The sequence below is a fragment of the Typopeltis vanoorti genome, chromosome 22 (assembly GCF_054136105.1).
Source record: "Typopeltis vanoorti isolate ZY-2024b chromosome 22, IOZ_Tvanoo_1.0, whole genome shotgun sequence".
NCBI lineage: Eukaryota > Metazoa > Arthropoda > Arachnida > Uropygi > Thelyphonidae > Typopeltis > Typopeltis vanoorti.
Genome location: NC_143570.1, coordinates 84,762,665 through 84,788,734, shown reverse-complemented (window position 1 = coordinate 84,788,734; position 26,070 = coordinate 84,762,665). Strand labels below are relative to the sequence as shown.

Sequence of the window (26,070 nt, the reverse complement as noted above, 5' to 3'; positions counted from 1 at the left end):
CCCTTTCCTTAATGCATAGCAGTATACATGTCTGCAAGGAGATATGCTTTGCATTATGAGAGATACTGAGACCAGGAGTGATGAGAGCTTGGTCCACCTTTGCTCGGAGTTGCCTGGTGTTGCACTGCCTTACCCAGTCCTGAAGATATTTTCAGGTGCAAACTTTGTTTGCTTACACTTGGATAAAGGATTAAACTAAATTTATTATGATGATTTCTCTCTTTTCGGGAATGCAGCAAATCAGATTATTTTGGTTTATGGTTGAAGCAACTAATGCAACAAGGTCAGTGAATTATGTCTGTCAACTGCATGTGTTGTGTGTTTTTCTAGCTAGTTTGTTACAAACATGAGTTTAGAAGCCAATATAAGGCAAACTAAGTAATTAATTTATCAGCCATGAATGTTATCAAGCCAACCTTACATATCATATTTCATGCTGGTCTTACTTAGACACCCATTGAGTTCTGAAAGGCTTCTCAATGTTCTAAACTACATAGATAAATAATAATCTATGCCAGGGATTCTCAACCTATGGTATGCTTACCACTGGTGGTACATCTAATATCTCAAATTAAATATAGTGATACACCACTGGAAAAGGTTGAGAACCCCTGATCTATTCTATTCTTGAGAGACACTTGTGACATTAAATTAGGAATTATAAACACCTTAACACAAGAATATTTTAATGTTTGCCAAATATTTCAGTATGAAACTAACAGCCTATCATCAGTGGTTTGATAGGAACAGCTTTTACAAGGTGGAATACAAACAATTCATCATTCAAAAATAGAATGAGCCGTGTGTGATATTACATTGCTAAGCATTAAAGAGAGGTAAATTTCATCAGAGTGATGAATAAATTATAGGTATTAATTCACAATTTCATATAACAATCTTAATTTATAAATTCAATTAAACATAACATTAGATTAATATAAGAATTAAAGGTTTCAAATAAATAAAAAATAAAAACTTTTAGTGTGTTATCCGGATTAAACTTTCCCATATTTTTGACAAGGATATAGTCATTTCGATTCAAGTTAGGGCGTTGAAGTAAGGCCTCAGCACTCTCTTTGAATAGGTGTCCGAATTTATAGTGACATCTGCGTAGAAGGAGAGTCTTGGACCAGAGAATGTTGTGGCTTGTCTCTATCCTGTGCTGTGCCAATCCAGACATTGGATTTGTTATGACAAATGTATGATTGATGTTCTTGTATTCTTTTTTCTATAGAGTGTCCTGTTTGCCCAATGTACGACAGATTGCAGTTACAAGGAACTTGATATACACCAGGCAGAGACATAGTTGAGCGTTTATCTTTAGAAGAGGGGAAATAGGTGAATATTTCCGCACCAAGGTTTCTTCCTGATGGTGAGGAGGTGGAGAGGATCCAGAAACTAGTGACCAAGATGATAGCAGGTCTATGGAATGAACCTTATGAGAACAGGTTGAAGATTTGTGGGTTGCAGAAATTGGTTGATAGACGGAAAATGGGTGATATGATTGAGACATTCAAATTACTAAAGGGTTTCTATAAGATTAATTCAGAAGATATTTTTGAGAATAGGACTGGTGGTGGGAGGACTAGGGGCCATCCATGGAAGCTGGGCAAGAGTGTGGTTAGCAAAGGTGTTAGGGCTAGGTTTTTTACTTGGAGAGTGGTGAATGAGCGGTATAAGCTGCCAGTCTGTTGTGGGTGTGATGACTGTAAATGAGTTCAAGGCAAAGTATGATAGATACTGTGTGAATGTTGAATAATTGTTCTTGACATGATGTTAGGGCCTCTCTCGATGAGTCTAAGGACTCCTTGGAGTTGCCCACACTACTACTACTAATAATAATATTTTGTTAATAGGGATGGCTGTTAAATAATATTTCTTCAGAATTCTTGAAATTTGTTCCGAAATCCCAGAAATATATGGAATTGGAACTCGACGATTGATTCTTTTGTGTAGATTGGATTGTAGGAATCGAACAGACATTGAGTAGTTTTTTTTTTTTTTTTTGAGAAGCCATTTCATTTCATGTGATGTTTGATAGTTGAAAGTTCTTTCTGTAATCCATGGGGAGTTGAACAATTAGTTCTAGCTTGTCGAATTAAACATTTTATGATTCCTGTTTTTTGATACGGATGATGTTTGAGAATGTAACGTCCAGTAAAAGTGGGTTTCCTGTAAACTGTTGGTGTCAGAATACCTGAAGGTGAGCGGAGGATGTCTAAAAAGGATAACTTGTCTTTTTCAATCTCCATGGTAAACTTAATACGAGGATGTAAGGATGCTATTTAGAATATTTAATAAAATGTATTATAAAGGTTATAAATTAAAACTATTTTTTTCAAATTCTTCCACTTACAGTTTAATATAATTAATAATTTTTAAATGTTTAATTATTTTTAACATTTTATTTAAAATTATTTAAAGAATCATACAAAAGAAAAGTGATATCTGACTTCTGCACAAACTGTTCCAGTACTTCCCAGAAACAATATTTCAAAATGAAACCAAAACTAAGTTAAAGTCGATTGGTTGAGCCTCTGCTACTAATGGCTCGACAAAAAGTTAAGCAAGTTTGAACGCGGTTAGTAGTTGGAAGGGTTTCTCGTTCTATGCTGTTGCCACACTCTCCCTCGATGTGTCTTTGGACTCCTTGGAGGTGTCACATAATAATAATATTTGAATTCGTACGACTACACACACGATAATAATTATAGGATGTCAAATAAATTACACCAATGCAAAACTATTTCCTCAATAGAATACCAGATGGCACTACTTACCACTTCGACGTTCGTTTTATGATAAAGTCCCTCGGCAAACACTGCTAACACAAATATATTGATAAAAAGAGATATAAGTAGAGCAATGGCACATTCGATGAAATAATACATATTAGCCTCACGAACGGCTTCGTTATTTCTTCGGTTTACTTTTCTTGTCTGTAAGATAAAATGAAAAATGTAGTATAATGATTATATATTTTCACCTAAATTAAAAGTAAAAAGGAGGTCGGTGAAAGGTGCCTTGTACCCCAGGACTCAAATTTAGGAGACGATCAGATTCCAAAGTAAATTTAGTCATTGTTATAACATTAAGAACAGTACCAGTAAATAATGTTTTCCTGGCTGGGTGCTTAGAAATGGTACAGCAAATGACTATTGTTGAGGTTGATCCAAAGTGAAGGACTTGGTCTAGTAGCGTATCTCAAAATGCAAAATTCAAAATAAAACTAAATGGTAAGCCAGGTCACTTCAGAATTTAAGTGATATGCGATGGATCCAGAAGAGCATTAGAATCCTTCTCTCTTAAGGAATCAGAGCGAATCTCTCTCATTATATTACACACACACAGTATAGTTTTATAAAACTTTTTGCGCGCAAAGAACGGGTATCAGCGCCTATTGTTTTTTTAAAAAATGGCTGTTCGTGTCGAATTTATTATTTTTATGTTTGTCTACGAAGCTTTTTTTGCTAGTTTTTTTTTTTTAAGTGCCATTTATGAACAGATGGCTCTGTATATATCGGAGAAAAATATCAACAATCGACCTGCATTACAAGAAAGCTCCATGGATAGCCAGTCGCATTCAGTCTAGAAAGCATTGAAAGCACATAGAATAGGCCAAAAAAATCTTGGCATGTCTAATGGATGTGCTGAAAAATAATACTTGTCTGCTCATAGTTGAGAGAACCGTAGCTGGCAGAGTGTCAAGAAGAGTCAATTCTGTTGAAGAGGAGAAAGGAATAAGGGATGTACGAATTCATCACTAACACGCTAAATCACGTGATTTCTTGTCTGTCGTTGTACTAGCTTGATTTTTGTCCCCGCCTTTTTTTTTTATTTCATTGATTTTTTTCGTATTTATTTGTATGTTGGATACAGTACCGTCAACACGTTCTGGTGTTAAACCTTTCAGTATCACTTGAAAAAGAATATTGCATTATGTGCTAACATTCTACAAAAAAAAAAAAATGACAGGAAAAATGAGGTTGTTGTATAATTGATAACGTTCCATATCACTACATCCAATAAAATATTTTTTTTAAATAGAAAACAAGTCATTATGGATTGATGTCTGCAAATAACATCCCCCCCCCCAGATACACAAAAAATTGAATTGCTCAACTTGGTCAAAAGAAACTCGCCCAAAACTTTAAATTCGGCACGATGCTCATAGAGCATGGATTCCTAGCATGGAGATTACTATCACATGATTGTGATATTAAATGCTATTGAGTATGTTTGGGAGGAAGTGAACAATTTCATTCGTCATAGCAGCGTAACTGGGGATATTGATATGTCAAACATTTTTAAGGTTTCCGAATAGGCCTGAGAAGGTAAGGAGACTGAGTGGGCAGTTCATTCTCAACCAGTAGCCAATCAGAGATAGCTGGCCCATGTCTATCACTAATTATATTCAGCTACTGATGAAAATGCCGGCAAACAAGTGCTGCTATCTCTTGGTACCTAACTCTAACAGGATATGTTACTGTCTGAAATAATGTGGGTTCTACGGTCGATTTTCTGGAGTTTACGGGATGAAAATACTCGAGTTTCCGAGAAGAAAAACGGGAAGACTTTCCGGGAAGTCGATCTCTGGCACTTGTCTGTACCAAAGGTCGACTAACTCGGGAATTGGTCGAAGAAAGGCTTAGAAAAAGTTCCTCCAGTCGGCGACTAGACTTGAACTTAAGTCCAACTTCGAACGACCAAGAGCAGAGGACTCAAGCGCCATTTCCACTGAGCTACACAGTTCAAAACTGGGTGAAATATTGCTCTCATGTCGCCTCATTATAAAATATGTACGAGTATTGGGACAGAGTGAACAACACACAGGCTACAGTCATAGGATATAGTACGGCAAGGAAGGCAATGGGAAACCACCTTGCTCATAATCATTTCCCTAGATGGTGGCGTAAATATAGCTACCCCAGACAGCCGCGAGTCTAAATACTATCAACCAACTGGAACAGAGACGGAATTATCGAAGAATTATGCGAAAATTTGGTCATTAATGTAAATGAAAGTAATTCGGACAGGTGACCATGAAGATTAAAAGGATTGGGTGAAGGTATTTTTTCAAAATTTTATGTATGGTTTTGTTAAAGAGTCACAACAAGTCATAAATAATTAATCGGTTTAGGGCACATAAAGTGTTCTTCCTAATAATATATTTATTGTCTGAAATATGAGCATTCTATAGTCGATTTTCTTAAGTTTACGGGACGAAAAATCCGTGTTTCCAAAAGAAAGAACCGTCTTTCCCGTACCAGAGATCGACTCACTGGAACAGACCGAATAAATGGTTAGAAAAAAGTTCCTCTAGTCGGCGACTAGATCGAACGGGAAACGTCTTTTTTTTGGGGAGCCTACAGCTGCGGATGAACCGCCACTTCCACAGAGATAAAGAAGCCTTTGCTAAAAGTTTTCGAACAGATAATTGGTCATGATTAAAAAAAAAAAAAAAATTGATCATTGAACTTTTCAACTTTGAAGCAGAGTCGATATTCCGATGATGAAGGTAGTTCGACGTCAATTATTAAAAATTTATCCCAATTAATGAGTTGACTATTGCTCGATGAACACATTAGTTTCTCATAGTAGTCAAGAGGAAACTGCTTATCATTGCTCTTTGAGGACACAAAGGAAATCCCCACTGATATCTCCCGTATTTTCTGCGAAGCAAAAAAACACGGAATTAACAGAAACATACCGGAATTTCTTACAGAAAAAGGTCATGGAAAATTGTTGCACCAAAAGGTAGCGTTAGAATAAATCACCACTTACAACGACACAGTGCAAGATTTTTTTTTTTTTTTTTTCATGATTCATAAATACTCATTCTACAAATCTGATCAGGCATGATTTGTCCTACTGAAAAAATACTGTAGTTAAAATAATAATATTTATAATTTATTTAAATTTAGTTATAAAATTGATCATTTAATTTATAAATTTAAAATTTATAAAATCTATAATAATAATAGTAAAACTTATGTCGATAACTTTTGACACTGAACAAGAAACAGAAGGATTTATTGTAGCAACTGAAGAACAGGCATTACAAACTAATGCAATGAAAGCAAAAATTTAGAACATCAATAACAACAGCAAATGCTGATTATGCGATCAGAAAGATGAGGTAGAACCAGTGGTGTAGCTAGAGCTTTTGTCGCCGGGGGCGATCCCTGATTTTGCCGCCCTTCTCAATACATACCAAAAATACTACAAAAGGTCAAAATGACATATATGAAAATAAATTAAAACACTATGTTTATTTTTGAAGTAAAACTTTAATTTCAGCATAATAAAATGTTATTTTTCTCGTTTTCCGTTAGCAAAATCGTCGATGACATTGGCGAAGTCTATTTCATAGTAATAGACGTAATTCTTAATCATTTTATTTAGAAAAAACTCCTCTCCCAACTAGCAACACTTACAGCAATTGCGAGGAAAATTCGCAGTAGTATTACAATATTTGGAACTGAGTTCTCGAGACCGTATTTTAGAATTAATTGCAAAAGTTCAAAAAGGTTCAAAGTGCCGCTCGAGGCATACCTCCCCCTCCACACCCCCCTAACTACACCACTGGGTAGAACATCTAATCAGTGACGGCAGCAAGATAGCTCAAACTGATTATAAATACCGGCATGATCCAGTGGACAAAATAATTCATTGGCATGTATGCAAAAAATATGGCTTTCCTACTTCTGATAACTGGTGGCAGCATAAAATAGAGACAGTATTGGAAAACGAAACAGCAAAAATTCTCTGGGACTTTAGAATACAAACTGATCGGCATTTGGAACAAAATAGACCTGAATCACAATTATCGAACATCGACAGGTCTAGATTATCGATATTGCAGTACCCAGTGATAACAACATTAACGATAAAGAACTGGAAAGAAAAAAACATTACTAAATATCGAGATCTGGCAATCGAAGTTGGCCGACTGTGGCTTAAACACACCGAAGTCATCCTAATAGTTCTCGGTGCACTTGGTGCAATTTCAAAGAAACTACCCAACTATTTACAAGAATTAAACATCAACGAAGTGACCATATATATGATCTACAAAAAACAGCATTACTTGGAACAGTCCATATTTTACGGCGCTACATGACAGACTATTCTTAGATTCTTGGGCAGAATCTGAATTGCTCTGTATCACAAGTCAAATTGTTGTTTAAATTATATCTTGTTTTGACTGTGTATTAATTATTTGAATAAAATAATAAATCTTTTGTGTCGGAAGCTTTAGACACTTTTAGTACTTGGAAAAATAATATTAACTTTTTAAATGATTGTTTGCTTATTTTATGGAAGAATGTCAAAGTCCGAATCTTCTCTGTGTTTGTCAGTTTTTACAAATCATTTAAAAAGTTAATATATTATTATTGGAATAGGATTGGAACTCGCTTCCTGTTTGTTAGATAGCAGACATGCTACCAACTTTGAAGAGCAGACCAGCGCCACGTATAGACTAGAATGAAACCAAAAATTAAGGCTTCCTTGTAGTTTAAGTAGAGCTATTATATAAGTTTACACTTTTATTAATACACTTTATAAATACTAAAGACGAATTTAATTACCTTTCTGAGTTCAAAGTTAAGAATGTTACTAAAGGCATCTCTTTTGGAATAAGAGTCTGCCAGGAATAAACACTTTTCATTACTTACGGTTCAAGCATATTTATTTGGGATGATTACCAGTAACCACTGCAATGAATATTTGTACATAATGCAGAGAAATATGTTCATGAACATAATGTTGATTAACATTTTCCAAATATAAATCTGGAAATGTTACTGCTCAGTCAGTTGATAAGATAGGAACTTTATCTTTCTTAACATATCTCTATCCCTTTATTTTACACACATACACACACAACAGTGGTAAGCAAGGAAATTTTTAATTACCGGCTTTATAATAAATAAAAATGATTAAAAAATTGCCCAATTAATGCTGGAAAATGGCACCAGGCGGCCATTGTATGTTTCAGGAAAAAAAAAAAAAAATTTTAATGTGCCTTCACCGCTGTAGTTAATTAACATTTATTTATTTTTATTACGACACACACACACTAAATTTAATCTCTCGTATTTTAAAACTTCCAGAGGTTAAGAAGCACTCTAAAGTAAATTGCAGTGATGGATGTACATAAGACACTCGAAAATTGAATCTGATCGTGTTAATCGTTGGGTATTTAAGAAACCTACAGACGTCATTAGACTTTATTCCTGATGTCTAACCCTATGGTCGTGAGGCCTGGACTTTATTGAAAGAAGATGAGAGGAGACTCCTGTCTTTCGAAATGAAAACTTACAGAAGACTTTTGAGAATTCCCTATACTGCTCATGAAACCAATGAAAATGTCCGAAAACTGATTGATTCAATAAATGGGAGAAAAAGGGAAAATATTCTGACAGTCATCAGAAGAAGACAGATGAAATGGTTCGGACACGTGGAGAGGGCTAATGGCATTACAAAGCAAGCACTGGAAGAAATCATTCCTGGATCTAGGGTGAGGGGCCGACCTTGATTAAAATGGACTGATAACATAAAAAAAATGGACAAATTCCTCCCTTTCTCAACTGACATCAAGAACAAGAGACCGAGACGACTGGAGGAGGCTAGCAAAGAGTATCACCTACCAGTCATGAATGACCCAACGGTTCATTTCAGACTACGGGAGAAGAAGAACCTTATATACGGAGAATTCGCACAGAAAAAAAAAAGGCACCTGTTGTAATATGCTTCGACGAAGAAGCAAATAACTAATTATTCAGTTGTGCATGCGTTTGGAATATGAACAATGAAGGTTTAGCGAAGTCGGTTGCCATTAGCAACATCATGAATAATCCTTGACGGTTTATTTCAACAGCGAGAATATGTCACTGATATTTCTTAGAATCATATTTTCTTTATAGAGATTTAAAATCGCCCAACCTTTATGCATTCTTATAATGCATTATCTTTAATGAAAGATGTATTTCTTTCCTTAATAATTACGTACTTCAATGTCATCTCCACGGAAACAAATTCCCAGTATTTTATTTTATTACAAGTGCATCAATGAACATAAAAATATTATTTAACTTAAATTAGAAACTTAAAAAGTTTCTAATCATGGTGGTATTTCTTCAACTGTTCTCAAGATTTTTGATCCAGAGTTGATCTTGTTCGTTCTTTTTTCCCCCCTATTCCACTATCTATACTGTAACTAAGAAAAGAAAAATGTTTACTGCTTTCTAAGTTAATGGAACCAACCATTAACTTCTACACTACTTTGGAAACTCTCACCTAGTTGCACATCACGTGATGGCGGATGGAGCATTATCCTCAAACTTTGCAACTGATGCTGGGATTCAACAAGGCTCTACTTTTGCCTAATGTTGTCCCAGTATATATCGACTTTCTGAGGGAATATCCAATGAGTTTTTATGATGATTGCCACGTAAGAAAGAGTTCAATGTACTAATTCTTGCCCTATACAAATTAAGAAATATTCCAGTATATCAAATTTTACAAACCTAAATTCTGATCTCCAATCATTCTTATTCTAGCAGAAGATATCCTTCACTCCTGCTCTTGACAACACGAATTCTCTAAACAGCACGAAATTTCTCTTGGGATAACTCTAGCCTCTAATCTTTCTTGGAAAACATATTACAAATAAATTAAAATTGTTCTTTCTTTCGAGGCATTAAATTTAGCCATTAAATTTCTACAAATCCCTAATCTGTACAACCAATAAATACTGTTTTCACATTTGGAACAATGCCCTAAGCGCTCCCGTAAAATACTTCACTCGGTACGAAAGACATCAATTAGGTTGATAAGTGGTTATCGCCACCCATTCACTCCGCTCTCTTTCACACAATTTTTGCTGCTTATATTTTATACAAATATTTCCAACCATTTATATTATGCAAATATAAATGGTCACTGTCCATTAAAAACATCGTCCATTTCACTTTTGTTTCAATATGTTAAAAAACACATGCAATGTATTCACAACACTCCATCATTAGTTGAACTATAAATGCACACTTTTCTTCTTCATTCAATCCTTCTACAGGCTTTTGTAAGAGTCTCCCATTACGTTAAATTTCGGGTCTTCAGATGATAGATTTAAAAATATTGCTCTTCTTTTTTCACCTTTCTGCATATCCGCGATACTAATGTAATGTAGGTTGAACAATCTTTAGTATGGTGGAAGAAAGACTGAATAATATGAAAATCTTGTTCTAAAGATCTAATATGGAACTCTTCAAGGCCTCCAATAAGTGGGGGTGAAGATAATCTGCCACCTACACTTTCACAAGCATTCAGATCCACGCTTGGATGCGAACTTGAAGACTTTTGATCGAAAATTGGAAACGTTATCCACTAGGCTAAGCATCAATCATAAACACACATAGAAAAAAAAAAAACTTACCTTAACCAGGGCCGAGTGAAGATACAGGTTATGAGGCTGAATTATGGCTCCTATCATACCCACAGCTTGAAGAAGAGCTCGAGAAGTGCAATTGGAACACCACGTCACTACTAGACCTTTCACTATCGCGAGTTGTGATGGCTTTACAACCACATACTAGAAATACAATAAGAAAAAGTATTCTGATTGCACTTTTCTATTTTTCATTCATTTAAACCGTATTAAAACATTTATGGTTGCAATATTAAAAACTTTAATAAAAAAAACGTCTATTTGCATATCTTTCAAGTATTAAAACATATAAAGCGAGTAATTTAAATTTAACTGAAAGAATTTAAGTATTTACCAGTATGAACAATCATCAATGTGGGGGGGGACCTCACCTCGTAACCAAACGTGAGTGCCATGATGGTGATAAGGAAACCAAAAAATGCCTCCAGTTTTCTGAGCCCATATTTGTCGAGGAAGAGGAACACAAGAGTGTCGGCTACTGTGATCAGCACACCAGCGTATAGAGGAATCCTGAAGATAATGACATTACATATTAGTTAATTTCTAATTCATCTTCTTCTCTGAGTGCATTATTGCAGCAAGAGGTTTATACAGAACAATAAGACGCCGTTTTATGTGAAATATCTGGAAAGTTTAAAACTAAAAATCTATTTATATATATTTTGGTAAAATATTCTTTGATTTGCCTGTCATAAGTAACTCCCGAAAATGTTCTTAATTAAACTGATCCATTAAGTAAAAATAAATTATATAAAATATATATTCATCAACGAGCTTGTGTCGCTCGGTGGAGGTTTGAAACCGCAGCGCTAGGCCACCCGAAGAAAGACCAAAGTTAAATTCTAGTCACCGACTAGAACTTTTTCTACCCCTTTCTTCAACCCATTCGAGTTAATCGATCTGTGGAAAGGGCATGCGGGTTATTCTCCTGGAAACTCGGGAGAAATAAATTCAATAAAATCAACCATGGAAACTACACTATTTCAAGCAATAAAAATATGTTAGGAGATTACGATTATGACCACGAGATTACGGCACCTGTCCTTTCATCAGATGCCGTTTATAATTAGTGTAATCTTGGGCCTGCTATCTCTGATCTGGATATCGGTGGCGATTGAAATGTCTCCTCAATCTCCAAAAGTTATGATTAAAAACGGCCTTGCCTACTCCCTATAAAGGATTAAAAGGCTTTAACGGATTTTTAATTTAGTAATACTTTTATTTTAAATCGATCGATTAGCTGTTCAAACTATTAAAAGTTCATGATAGTTTGAACAGTTAATCGATCGATTTAAAATACGAACACGAACTTTTTTTTTAATGAGAATCCGATCCAAGAAAGGTTTTAACCTATCGTACATTTAGTAACACTGGAATAGGGGTTGAATAATCTAGAAACCCTGTGCACAAACAAACATTTTATTTTTGTTATTATTATTTTGATGGCCAAGTCAGACCTTCAATAAGCAGGATGGTGGGTCTCACACTGAGCCATGAAAATCGTTTACCACCTAAATATTTTCACAGTAAACTCATACAACAATGGAATTCAAGCCTGCAGCCTGTTGGTTGAAAAGCGGAGATAATGTCAACTAATCAACCAGACCTGCTAACTCTCTTCGCTTTGCTATTTGGTCTTTCGACCAGCTCCACTGAACTCAGGCTATTCGTTATGTAGATCCGTGTTTGCTTTGAACTTCTTAGAAAGGCCTCTTCCTTTTTTAGGCTATTTTCATACTGCGTCCAATTAAGAATGTTTTCTATCCCATAGTGCAATGTTTTTATGACACTTCCAAGAAAGACTGCAAACTTCATAACATTAGTTTTACGAGTAGGTTAAGGATTAGATAATCTGAAAACACAGTTCTATACTCCGAACAGTTTTTTCTCCAAGCCATTTTAGGCCTCGAATCAGCAGTCAGCAAATCAACTATGAACATTCAAATGAAATTTGATGGTTGTTTTTCTGTGTACTGCCATTGTGAATACGTTAAGAACATCAAATATTATTACTATTATTACGGGCAACTCCAGGGAGTCATTGGACTCATCGAGGGAGGCCCCAAATCATATTCATCACAACTATTTGACATTCATACAGTATCTATCATACCTCGCCTTAAACTCATTCACTGTCACAGCATCCACCACAGACTCAGGGAGCGCATTCCACTCATTCACTACTCTAAAAGTAAAGAACCCAGCTCTAACACCTTTACTAACCACACTTTTGCCCAGTTTCCATGGATGTCCCCTAGTCCTCCCAAAACCAGCCCTGTTCTCAAAAATATCTTCTGAATTAATTTTATAGAAACCCTTCAATAATTTGAATGTCTCAATCATATCTCCCCTCCTCCGCCTATCAACCAATTTTTGCAACCCACAAATCCTCAACCTGTTCTCATACGGTTCATTCCACAGACCTGCTATCATCTTGGTCACTCGCCTCTGGATCCTCTCCACCTCCTCCCCATCAAGAAGAAACCTAGGTGACCAAATCTGAGCACAGTAGTCTAGATGGGGTCTTATCAAGGCTCGATACAGAGGAACAATAACCTGCTTGTCTCTGCTTGTCATCGTATTCTTCAGCAACCAAGTGATTTGATGAGCTGTTTTGGTCACTTTTGCAATGTGTCCCCTAAATTTCAATTCCTTATCTACCAACACTCCTAAATCTCGTGCCTCATCAATTTCCTGGAGCACGGTTCCACCAATGCAGTAAACTGCCGCCAATCTTTTCACCCCAAAATGCATAACCTTACATTTTGCCACATTAAACTGACATCCATTCTCCTTAGCCCAGACCTCCAATCTATCCAAATCATCCTACAAAATTTTGACGTCATCTGCATTCACTATTGCCCTACCCAACTTCGCATCATCCGCAAACAAATGAACTGTTCCTCTCAGATCATTTCCTATATCATTTATGAACAAATTAAACAGCAGTGGTCCAAGAACAGATCCTTGTGGCACACCACTAGTCACAGGCCGTCTTGTGGACTCTACTCCCGAGTAAACCACTCTCTGATATCTCTCCGTCAACCACCCTCCTATCCATCTCACCACCCCTATGTCCATTCCCATATGCTGCAATTTACTGATTAGAATTCCATGTGGAATCCTGTCAAAGGCCTTGGCAAGGTCCAGTAGAATCACCGTAAACCCATTACCCTTATCCAGTTCAGCCGTCACTGTGTTATAATACGTGAGCAAGTTACTGAGGCATGACCTACCCTTCACAAAACCATGCTGTCCCCGATACAGTATCCCATTTTCTTCTATCCAATCTTGTATTTTCCTCTTGACTGTTTTCTCTAAGACCTTGACAATGATTCCTGATATGCTAATCGGTCGGTAATTTACTACAGCAGTCTTGGAACCACCTTTATGCAGTGGAACTATTTTCCCCTCTTTCCACCCGCTCGGGACTAACCCAGACCCGAGACTCAAATTAAACAAAATGGTCAAGGGTACTGACAATTCTTTAGCTGCTTCTCGTACAACACGAGCTGGTATACCATCCAATCCCACAGATGTATTGACATTGAGGTTATGCAATAGACTACTCACCTCCACTTCATTAACCACAATTCCCGTATAATCTACTGGTTTATTCGTTTCTGCAATGTCACCACCTGGATGATATACTTTTGCAAAGTGCTCACTCAGTAACTCAACTATCTCAACTGATTCAGTTACCTCCCTACCATCGGCATTCTTTAAAATCAATCTGCCATGTACATTTTTCCTTTTACTTGCTACATATCTAAAAAACTGTTTAGGATTCTCTTTAGCCTGCATGGCCAATGTTCTTTCGTAATCTTTTTTGCTTTTCTTACCACACTCGTCACCCTTCTGGCCTGTGCTTTATACCGTTCATGTGCCTGCCGGTCACCCTTCTCCTTAAAATATTGAAGATAGAAAGCGTACAAAGCACCAATTTGTCGTTGAAGTTACGAAAACAGACGATATTATAAATCCGTCATTATTTCGCAACCAAATGGTATTGGCTTTAAGTAGTGAAATGCGAATCAACTCGGATCCATAGGGTTGTATTTTCTTGCGCTCTGTGGTCAAGTTTGAAATTAAATCTCAAAATCAATTATTTGCCTGAAAACAGCTGATTAATGGGAGAGATGACGAAAGATCGAGAGCATTGTAAATTTCAATAGATATGCTACAACTGATCAAATGACTGACCGATTTATAAACAGATCCTGCAAGGGGGAGTATCTAAATGTACCATGTACTGATGCTGTCCCGACCGGATATACTTGCAAACGAATATAGGAGGTACCATGCTCGGAGAACAAGAACATGCGGTTATAATTAAGGAACTTTAGCATTGGACATCATAGGACCGACGAATAGCCACAAGGAATGTTTAACTTGATATATCATGTAGAAGTAGTGACCAGGTTATGGCGATAATAACACGAAGTAACCGATCAGTCTTGTATAGTCACATAAGTAATGCAAGTAATGGAGTTATGGGTTGGGAGTGTTTTCCCGATATTCTTAAAGGTCCCATAATATCAGTACATAACGGGCTGATTGGTGCGTCTTTGCTTACTAATCGCATCCATTCACTATGCATGTAATCAATACTCACAATAGAATAACGTGTATTGTTACCGAGCACATGTCATTCAGAAATGGTTATATGAATATTAACATGACAGCAACTTCAGCTCAATGGATCGATCCCCTCAATCAGGGGATGTCCATTCTATCAAGCATCTTTTGAATATGATTGAAATATATTCAAAGACATGGATCTATCAGCAGTAGATTTAATGGGACTGCAAGAATTCATCATGTCTGCCTCGAATAGAATACCCGTACATTGTAACGGCCTCTTGAAAACAATATCCCAATGTAACAAGTCCTTCCAGGTAGGAAGTCTAAAGGCAAGTCCAATAAACTAGCCAGTCAGTATGTACGTCGACAAGCATTAATTCACTGGGATTTTTGGAAATTCGACTTAAAAACACGAACTTCTGACACGTAGAAGAGGATATATGTAAAACAGCAGAAACAATCTCGTGATAATAATAAGTAAATATTTGTTTGATTACTCATGCTTACTAGACAGTAAGCACTAACTCACAGTCGGACTCTTGATCTAATCTCCTAAACGCTTTAGATAAATCCCCAAAACAACCTTTATCGAGGGATGAATAAATGTTCAGCGCCATAAAATATAATCCACTCGAGTGATTACATGCTTCGTTTTTTAACTGAAATTCCTCTCATCTCTTGTCGCTAAACTGAACAAAAATCCCACCACATTATCATTTAGCACCCCTATCTCTTAATATAGTAAATATTGGCATTTATTTGTCTTACCCGGTTATCAATAGGTGGATGCGTAAACGGACCTGAGTTCAGTAACTGACAGCTATTTGTTACCATCTGCTGTTTCTAGATTGTTCGTTGATTGGTGCTCAACGCCCTTGATTTTGTTTCCTGCAGATTTTATTTCATGTTTGTAAAAGAACTGCTTCACAGTCAGCTCACAATCAAACACAGACTACCAGTATTATATTAAACTGATACCAATAGTTATACTTACTTTCCACTTGAAAGTAAAGAGAAAGCTATTGCTGTTCCTATCACCTCTTGCATATCGGATCCGATGATGGCGATCTCTATCATAATCCAGAGTAGTAGACGAGGGGCTTTGGGATAATGCAGATAGCAGAGCTCGGCCAGATTATAGCCGGTCACTACTCCCATCCTAGCAGACAATCGTTGAACTAACAGACCCAAGATCGTAGCCCACATTACGACCCACAGCAGCTGAAATATTCACAAAAATAAAATTCGAGATATTAATAATATGTATTAAAATAACTATTTAGCATAGCCTGTTCGTCATTAAAATGAGACTCATAAAATTATTGGCAATTGCAAAAAAGCTTACTTTTATATATTTATAGGAGACCATTCGGTGATAGTAAAGAGCGGTAAAAGGTCAATATTTCGAGAATTCTCTCTAGTGTTTCAAAAGTTGACACTGGTGTTACAAGAAACCTATTAGCATTCAGAAGACTCCATCAGGGAAGAACTCTTGTGATGACGCTTAGAGATACTCCCAACTGATCATTCGATATTGGAACAGTCCTGCGTAATCTTCCTCCATTTTTTGTGGGTAGGAGCGCCATTATCTTTGTCATCATCTGCTTGAGACAAACACCTGAAGCATGTTGTCCTGATACGTTCTTTGGTAACTCTTGGAAGTACAAAAAAGGGTTAAAAAAAATCCAATAATGTAAATAAGCATCATCACGAAGGACAGTCCCGGATATGTTTAGTAGCATAGTACGGTTGATTTTTCGGAACTCCAAATCTTCACTTTTTTACCAATTCACATTCTTAGAGACGTGAAACGTTTTGTCTCATTCAAACAAAAAAATGAAACTATATATATGTCTGTCATCGCCCTCTAGTGATAGAAGCATGTTTTCACAAATGCTACGCGGAAGAGTTCATTCCTCTTTCTCCTGTAGAGAAGAATTTGACGCTCATTTGTGCGAGGGATTTTCATTTCTGTAGCGGAAGCGCCTCCTATCGACTTAGGGGGGGGGGGGGGAAGGATTCGAGAAATGCTATTTTACACTTACTGTTAACTTCACATATGTGTGGATAACGTAACTTCTTTTTCGATCAAAAATATTACTCAGTTTTTATTTGTTTTTAATTAGTAGAATCTCTAAACACCTCCCCGCCTATGTCAGTAAGCATTAGACGGCAAGGAGAAGAAACCTATTAATATTCTTCTTGAAAAATGTACCTATTGAAGAAAGCTGATCTAGAAGATAAAGATAAAAGGAAGCATGAAGAACAAAAGTAAGTTCAGTGGATTTGAAGTTGGATATGTATATTGGGTGGAAGCTGCTGTCCATGTTTAAACAGCCCCATTGGAAAGGATTTGTGGTCCTCTGTATGAATAAGGCCCACGCGGTTAGCCTAACGGCTGTGCGCTTCGCAACCATATGCCTCGGGAAAGAGTGTCCTAGTTTCGATTCCCGTCGGTGACGTGAGGAGCTTAAGGATCTTCCTCAGCCATAGCCAAGTTAGCCGGTCTTGGGCGTGGACAGAAGGGTTTTCTCCCAGTTTATTTGGGGGTTTTCATCCCGCAAGCAGGCAAACCGGTCCCCGTGAACACACACGGATTACAGTCATGAATATTGCCCTTAGGGGATGCAGCAGAGGAGTGGCGAACCGGCTGCATTAATACGCCAGTAATCCTTCATTAGGAGGGGACTCAACCCGTCCTAGGACGGACAAGAGGGATAGGATAGGTATGAATGAGACAATAAAACTAGCAAAAGAATTAATAATCCTGTAGAGACTAGAATTATTAAATGAGCTGGTAAATCCACCTGAATCTATTTTTTTTCTTTTATCGAAAAGTCATGTACAGCCGTTTATTACTTAAATAGTTAATCTCCCTTCATCTAAATAACGTGCAACTACAGCACAATAAACAAAAAAATTAACTACTCTTTGCTACCATTCGAATACGCAAATTCTAATTTTAGATTCTAATTTTTTTCATAGGCGAAAATGTATAAGAGGGTATATGAAATATATAAATCCATATTATAAAATAATAAAACATGAAGTGCACAGTTTTAAATTTTAGAAAAGTTTTAAATATTCTAAAATTAATCCAACACCTTTTAGAAACTAAAAAGTTACCCAAAAGTGATTTTTTTAAATATCGTTGATGGAATTACCATTATCAACATCGATTTATTTATCTGAATGTAGGAATTTTTTTTATACATTTACATTTCGGTAATTAATTGAAGATAATGTGTCTTATCCATCTTGGATGCAAGATGGCTGAATATAGAATGTAATCTTTAAAATCTTGAAGCGAAAGAAAGTTGTTACACCATCTCTCACTTAAATCTCAGATAAATATATCAGAAATCGTGGAATTTTTTCTTCCTAATTCAAAATAAGATGACTTATTATGTTGTTCGCTAAATCACATTATAATACATGGAATTACATTTATTTCCCGGCATTTGAGATAAAAAAATAAATTTTTACTCTCGTGGTACAATGTTTAAGCTTTGATATTCTAACATGGCATCCCACAGATTCAGTTCTCATCTATCATCCAAATTGGTACTGCTTTTATATAAATTATGTATTAATCCTCTCAGTATCTGATCTAAAATCGTTTTGCTTTTGTTTAGTAGTATTTTTTTTATTAAGAATTCTAATGAAGTGCAACATGTAAAAATGTGCTTTCACAGTACTTTTTCGAAGCTAACCAAGCTCACCGTTTAAAGAAGCATTTGAAGCAAAGACTGCTGTTTTCCATACAATAGGGGAAAAAAAAGGAACTTCAAAATATCATGAGTTATTTAAGGAACTGAAAACCATGCCGTTTTCTGCATTGGGTTTATTCATAACTAAACTGATAACTCGTCTCACTAATCGAAATACTGATTGTTTATGCTTTTAAAAAACTATTTTTAAATTTTGATTTTAAAATAGTTTTTAAAACTATTTTAAAATCAAAAGAAGATACAAAAGTTTAAAAAAAAATTAAGATAAATTGTATTGCTAAATATTTTAAGATAAAATTAAAATAATTTTAATGTACTTTTATAATTTTAAAATGCATTGAATTATAATTAATTGATACAACAGCATTTTTGCTGATTTATCATGGTGTAAATTTAATATTTGTAGACATATAATCTTCGCAGGCTTAGTTTATTCAGCATTAACCCTAAACAATCCAGTTCAACACATTACCTTAAAAGAAGCAATGGTTCCAGTTTGCATATCAGCTTCTATGTTGCCAGGATCTAGATACGCGATACTCATCAAAAATCCGGGTCCTGTAAATGCCCAAAGCTTCTTGAAGCTGAAAGTTCTCTGAAAAAAAAAATATAAGTAAAGATAAAGAATTGTCGAACGCATTTATATAAAACAATATCATCAATTTGATGTTATCAGTATTTCATTTAAACTCAGATACCTCCACACTTAACGTTGATAGCTGGGTTCTTTGATAAGAAGTTAGAATTGGATGGTTGTTTTCTACTTAATGGCCAGTTTAACAGTTTCAACAGCTCGAGATGGAATGAAATTCAAACAGCAAATGCGTAAAAGTGACTGAGAGCTATTTAAATGCAAATATAGATTGTGGCTCCAAATGCTCCTGCCTATACGTAAAAATTTAACTAGTGATTCGAATAACATTGGCGATATTTGAGTGCTTAGAATAGTGCCTTGACATCATAGACATGCACAAATATCAAATTAATTTTGAAAAAATTAATTTGAAAAAAAAATTAAAAATTTAAATAAAATACATTCAATCAAAAGTGGATTCGGGTGTACTTTACATCTAAACTGTGAAGTACACCTGAATACGAATTTCGCTCAGTTGTGTAGCGATGAAAGACATTAATGTACAAAAATACTATTTGGGAAAGCTCATAACCACTGAACTTCGTCTTATTTTGTACATCCGAAATCACTTGTTCAATCTCTTCTCTGCTACGTCATGTTATTGTAACATTACTTTATCAACGAGAATTTTAGATTATCCGGCTTGGAATTATTTAAGTTCTTACCAAATGTGCGAGGTCAGTCATTTATCTAAGCCTTTCCAGTGAGTTCTATATGATTAAAAAATCATGCACAGACAGAAACATGCTTCAGAATTAGCCACGTGCAGCAGCTTAAATCGGATACAAATTTAAGCATTTTCATTGCATAATGAATCACTTCATATCTATTTAGTAGAGCTTTGGTCATCGGTTTCCTCTCCTCTCCCACCTACATACATCTATCTAGGAGCATCATTAAGACAAAGGCCAAAAATTTCACTCGCTTCTTAGATATGAAATAAAATTCTTCAAGTTCTTAACTGCGAACAAAACTCACCAGCCCCCTAAGTTTCTCTATACATATAATTAAAACAGCTGCTTGTTTCCGAAGATGTGACGTTGTGCTTGCATGTGTTCCAGGAAACGTCAGTTTCTGTTTTGATTGCCGTCATGAGCTGCTCTTAGTTCACTCTGTTTGTTGAAACAGCCTCACCAACCCCCCAAATATTCTTGGTTCCGGTTTATCACATTCCACAAACAGGTGGATAATGCTTTCAACCTGGGGGGGGGACATTATAAGAGTAACAGAATCAGTTTGAAAGCATAGAGTATAGTGCTCTTGTGAATCCCCCACTACCACCACCAATTCAAAAATAAGAGAATGAACTAGGAGATAAGCTTAGCATGTCAGCTCAACGAAATTCTACTTATGTGAGGAGGGGAGGGAGGGAGATTCCTAATTTCCGACAATATTGAAAAATAAGTTCAAAATATGAATTTTTCCTGGTTGGAAGAAAATTCAACTATAAATTTAGGTTGTAGATGAAACACTGCCACCCTGTTTATTGGAAACTTGCAGGGTCATTGCCATATTTAGCCTTCGGAGCAAAGTCTCCAATTTTTGCTTTCTAACGTACAGTGCGGTAGCCCTTCAAAAGACCTTTCCACAACGTAGACATCCATATTCGAGTGTACAGTAGAATCAAGATTACCAAGCAGCTAAAGAATAATCAGGATCACTTACTCTGCCAGATCAGGCTTGGCAGAAGTTCGAATATGGTGATAAGGACGGGGGGGGGGGCACTGTCAAGGCAATTCATGGACTGGAGACTGCGTTCCCTCTGTATGGGCATCTGCGGAGCATTAAAAAATTCTCCCACAGGATAAAAATCTGACATTTATTTTTGATCTGGCTCAAAATTTTCTCACCACTTGTCTGCCTTTATGACTCTTGCATTCTAATAACCACGCCAATATCTTTGATTATTTCTAAGCTCGATTTTCTGAAGTCCAAATAGCGAGGACATCTTTATTGAGGACCTTCAATGTTCAAACTCAAACCGGCTTCCCTTATCCAATTCCGGTGATCAAGTATTAAGAGATGCTGAGATATTTGCTGTTAGCAGAGATCTAAAAATAGTTTTAGTTCAGTCTTTCCATCAGAATCGCGCATCATGTTCACAATATCTGGAATTAAAAAAAAAAAAAAAAAAAAGCTAGTTCTCCTGTCAAATAATAGATTTCGCTTCCCCTTCAGAGTAAAATCCGACCAAATCTATTGCATCCTTCATTTTTTTTCTTTTTAACATTACGGGTTTTTCTCATGCGATATTATTAGTGCATGGGTCGATTACTGATTTCGTTCTCGTGATCCAGACATCAGTTCCCATAACGGAAGTAATTGTAATTGGAACAGTCTTCGTCCAAGTTCCGCCCAGAAATCCGGTAACTGGTTTATGAGTCAAACAGGATGAAGACTTATTCCTACTAGAATTACGTCTGCCAAGCCAAGAAAAGAAGAAGAAGAAAAAAAAAAAAAAAAAAAAAAAAATTGCGTGTTACAAGGAATCTTGAGACGAAAACTCAAGTTTGCCTATTCACCTTATGACCAATATGAAATTTTTAATTTCATATTGGTCGTAAGGTGAATAGGCAAACTTGAGTGGAGAATAAATCCTGGTCAGAAGTAAAATAGTCAATAATACGTTTATTTATCCATTTTAAAATGGATAAATACTTTCAATTTGATATCAAATTTAAAATAAAATTTTTCAAGTTGTAGGCATACTTAAATAGAACTTGAATATTTTAGTAGCAAAAAGAAACACGTTATCTACATATATTTTATAAGCATACATATTAACTGTGTGGATGCAAGTGAAGTCTGACACAGCGCCACCTATCACGAGACAAATAAAGAATAAAAACAAATATGAGATTCGTGAGAAGAAAATAAAATGCAAATTGTACATTATTAAAAACACAAAAAAATTAGGATATATTGAAATAATAATAACAAACTAATCGAAAATCAACAGAACTTGATAGGACATGTAAATCGAATAACAAATACCTAATATCTTACACAAATATGCAATTAGAGAATTTAATGAAAGACTGGAATAGATGAACCGACTTCGTATCAGTGACTGGTGTTATGATAATAGTATATTATTGCTTTTCAAAAATTAAAAACGCACCTATAATTATTTTTCGCGTGTAGCTGAACTCCATTTGGGGAGTAAGACTTGTTCACTCATTTTCCCACCTAAAATATACCTTGACTGCTACACTAAGCCGATCTTTCTTTCACAGAGGTTAATTTTCAATGAATCAAAACAAATACTGATACAAAGCAGATTGATTCCTAAGTTAAGATCAAGAAACACACTTGGTGAAATGAAGATTATCCCAAAAATAGTGTGTACATATCGTCATTGATGGCAACTGCGCATGTTGACGATCCCCAAAATCTCGTTTGGAATTTTACATTTACTGCCGGCAGCTTCCTACACATTGCTATGCCAACGTGATATTAATGTAACCATCACAGGTATTTTCTTTACTATAACTTATGAACGATGTCTTCCCGTACGAGACGATCGGTGACATTCTTGTTTATTCATAGTCATCGGTTTCGTATATTTTAATTCATGCGATTATTACCAGGATTACCGGTAAAGTTGCATTAGGATTTAAATGGAAAACTATATGCTTATCCTATTGAATGCATTTATTAAATACAAATATTTATATACAAAATGTATTAATAGGAGAGTGTACTGAAATGTTTTGATATTTTCCACGAAGTATTATACACTTGTTACAACGCTGCTGCTTCATTTGCGATACTCGGAGGGGAAAAAAAAAAGCCTTTTCCCTTGTTGCACAAACCAGTCATTTTTGTTCTAGGTGTTCATCAGAACTTTTCATCCCCCCCGTATACTAAAAGCTTATTAGAACACAGTACATGCTTCTAATATAACACTGCTACACATTACATTACTGTGCAGGCGCTAATGTTTTCCATCGCGGAATTATATATATAAGTACAAGTTTTATACCCAGAATATAAGACGATGAAACTTCAAATATCGTCTCATACGCCGGCATGTACAGTAACTTGAATGTCGTTTCATAAATCGTTAATTTTTGCGTTTCTCTGTACGCCCTCTGTCCAAAAAGGAACCGAACTTTTCGAAAATAGAAGAAACTAGTGGCGCCATCTATTGTATCTTTGTGTTGTCGAAAGCGGCAACTTCATTAGTGTCGCGTAGACTGTTTATGGCACTTTTTTCATTAGAAGCCGAGTTATAGTGTCAAGAGTGACAGTGTGTTTTGACGAACGGTCGGTCGTCACGATATTCATGCCGTACGCCACGAATTCTCGCTATCAATCGCTTCAAAACTTCGAGATAAAACTCACCATTGACCGTTTGACCAGGCGGAACGAATTCGTTGTGGATAATGCCCTTGGACTCGTAGAAACAAATCAGCATTATCTTTACTTTTAACTTCTCCAAGCGACTATTTTTCGGATGCCTCTCTTCTGGTGGTCTCTGTTGCGGGCTCATACTCAAAACACCCCGTTTCGTCACCAGTAACGATCGTTTCAAGGAAGTTTGAGTCCTTATGAGGAGTTTTAATCAGGTCCTTGCAGTGTTCAATTCGATACATTTTTTGGTCGTCGGTCAACTTGTGGGGAACAAATCGCGAATTCAATTTACGAAGACCCAAACTCTCGGTCAAAATATTGTGCACAGTTGATTTTGGAATTCCCAGTTCATCTTCAATGAATCTCACGAACGATTTCGGGTTTTCTTTGATGAAATCCCGCACTTTTTCGACTTCGCTCAATCCAGTTTTTGGACGGCCCGGATTTTCGTCGTCCTCAAGCGTCTCACGACCACTTTGAAATCGCTTAAACCACTCGTCAACTTGAGTACGGGATAAGCATTCATCACCGTATGCTTTGCGAAGCATTTGATGCGTTTCGGTAAAAACTTTTACCAAGTTTAACACAAAAGTCAACCGCAGCTCTGTTTGAAACTCATTTTCCGACCATTCGTCAAAACACACTGTCACTCTTGGCACTATAACTCGGCTTCTAATGAAACAAATGTCATAAACAGTTGACACAACATTAATGAAGGTTGCCGCTTTCGAGAACAAAAAGATACAACAGGTGGCGCCATTAGTTTCTTCTATTTTCGAAAACATCGGTTTCTTTTTGGACAGAGGGTCAGAGGGTGTATTGTAGGGAAATGTTTAAGTGATGTATACAGCGGTGATGGGTTGAAAAAAAAATTGATTAACTATAAAAGATAAGCTAGTACATAAATGCATTAACTGGAGGATGAGAAGGTAAAAAAAAAGCAAAAATAATGGGAAAACAAGGACAAGTGATTAGAAAGAAATATTCATTCTGTAATATGGTATGACACATGCGTGGGTGGACAGGAATGGCAAAATATTTCATAACTAATGCAAAGGAGAGGCCTCACCCCAAATATGTGATTGTAAAGTATCGTGTGAGAGACAATATTCGAAAGTTCGTTAACATATCTACTTTATAGATGGCGGATAAATTTATAAAAAGTAGTTCGAGTTAGCAACACAATACTCTGGATGTAAATGGAAAGACGAAATTTATCTACCAGCACTGGGGGGGGGGGGGATTGCATTTATTTATCGTTCATATTCTACTGGACACAAACAATTACAAAAATGACTTTTACAATGGACTATTTTTACCGTCAGAAGGATGGCATTTTAAAAATGTGCATACTTACACTTTCGGCACTAGGAATTTGTACCCTTTCTTGGAAGTAGATGTCATCTTGGGGTGACTGTAATAACGGAGTGCGTTCATTAGCTGAGTTATTGATCGCATTGGTTACACCTAGAAGGGTGAAAAATAAACGAATCACTTTTTATTAGGCGCAGTTAAGCCTTTTATCAAGTTGATGAATTACCACATTCTTTTTCGCTTTCCCAAATTACAGTTTATCTCCCATTTTAAAGTTGGGTTATGAGAAAAGGAAAAAGTTAATTAGGAAATAATCGTTTGCTCTGCAAATTTTTATCGAGTCGTACAAAGCGGTCCGCATATTTACGCGTGATTAATAATCTCACTTAAAATTTAAGCAACACCCCTGTTTCTTCGAGATTATTTTTGCTTTTGTACTTTTCTCGTCTGATTGTGTTGTACGACCGAGATTATCTTCGATGTCGAGACCTTACGAAATATGCAAAGCAAACGAAAGAAAAAAGCTTCGCTGTCGTCTCTTTTAAAGCTAAGCCGATAATTTTAAAGAATTTTAAAGTATAAATGCTAGAACTTAATTGAGGATAGCCAATAAGACACTGGCATCCAAAATAAAGAAGCAAGAATCGATTGATGTAAACTCACTCGAGAAGTACAAGCTACTTCCCAAGAAGATGAACATTTACTGAAGACTGATAATTGGAAAAGATTCCCGAAGAAATAAATAAGACGTCATACTAGTGATGTTTGAACATATAAAAGATATGTTAGCAATCTTTGTAGGAACACAAGAACGGTTTTGAAAAGTAATGTTCTGTTTAGTTCATAAATTTAATATTTGTAGCAATTCCTATGTAGAACAGTAACCAATTGCTTAATGTACAATTCGTAGCAATTCCACATTTCCAGGCTAAACATATCTCAATTAACGTGAGATTGACGACAAAGACAGCACTGGTTATAAATTAGGTGAATTGCTT

At 36.0% G+C, this 26,070-nt stretch overlaps 1 protein-coding gene across 1 annotated transcript in view; it reads right to left on the bottom strand.

Annotated features, from left to right (window-relative positions):
- Positions 1 to 26,070, bottom strand: part of LOC150094535 (natural resistance-associated macrophage protein 2-like) — a 169,756-nt gene that overhangs the window by 138,027 nt on the left and 5,659 nt on the right. Inside the window, exons 3-8 of the mRNA XM_090412089.1 lie at positions 25,116 to 25,225; positions 19,241 to 19,363; positions 16,032 to 16,258; positions 10,825 to 10,963; positions 10,442 to 10,597; positions 2,781 to 2,939 (exon numbers count right to left, since the gene is read on the bottom strand). Coding sequence (XP_090268215.1) covers positions 2,781 to 2,939; positions 10,442 to 10,597; positions 10,825 to 10,963; positions 16,032 to 16,258; positions 19,241 to 19,363; positions 25,116 to 25,225 — 914 coding nt within the window. The remainder of the gene's footprint in view (positions 1 to 2,780; positions 2,940 to 10,441; positions 10,598 to 10,824; positions 10,964 to 16,031; positions 16,259 to 19,240; positions 19,364 to 25,115; positions 25,226 to 26,070) is intronic.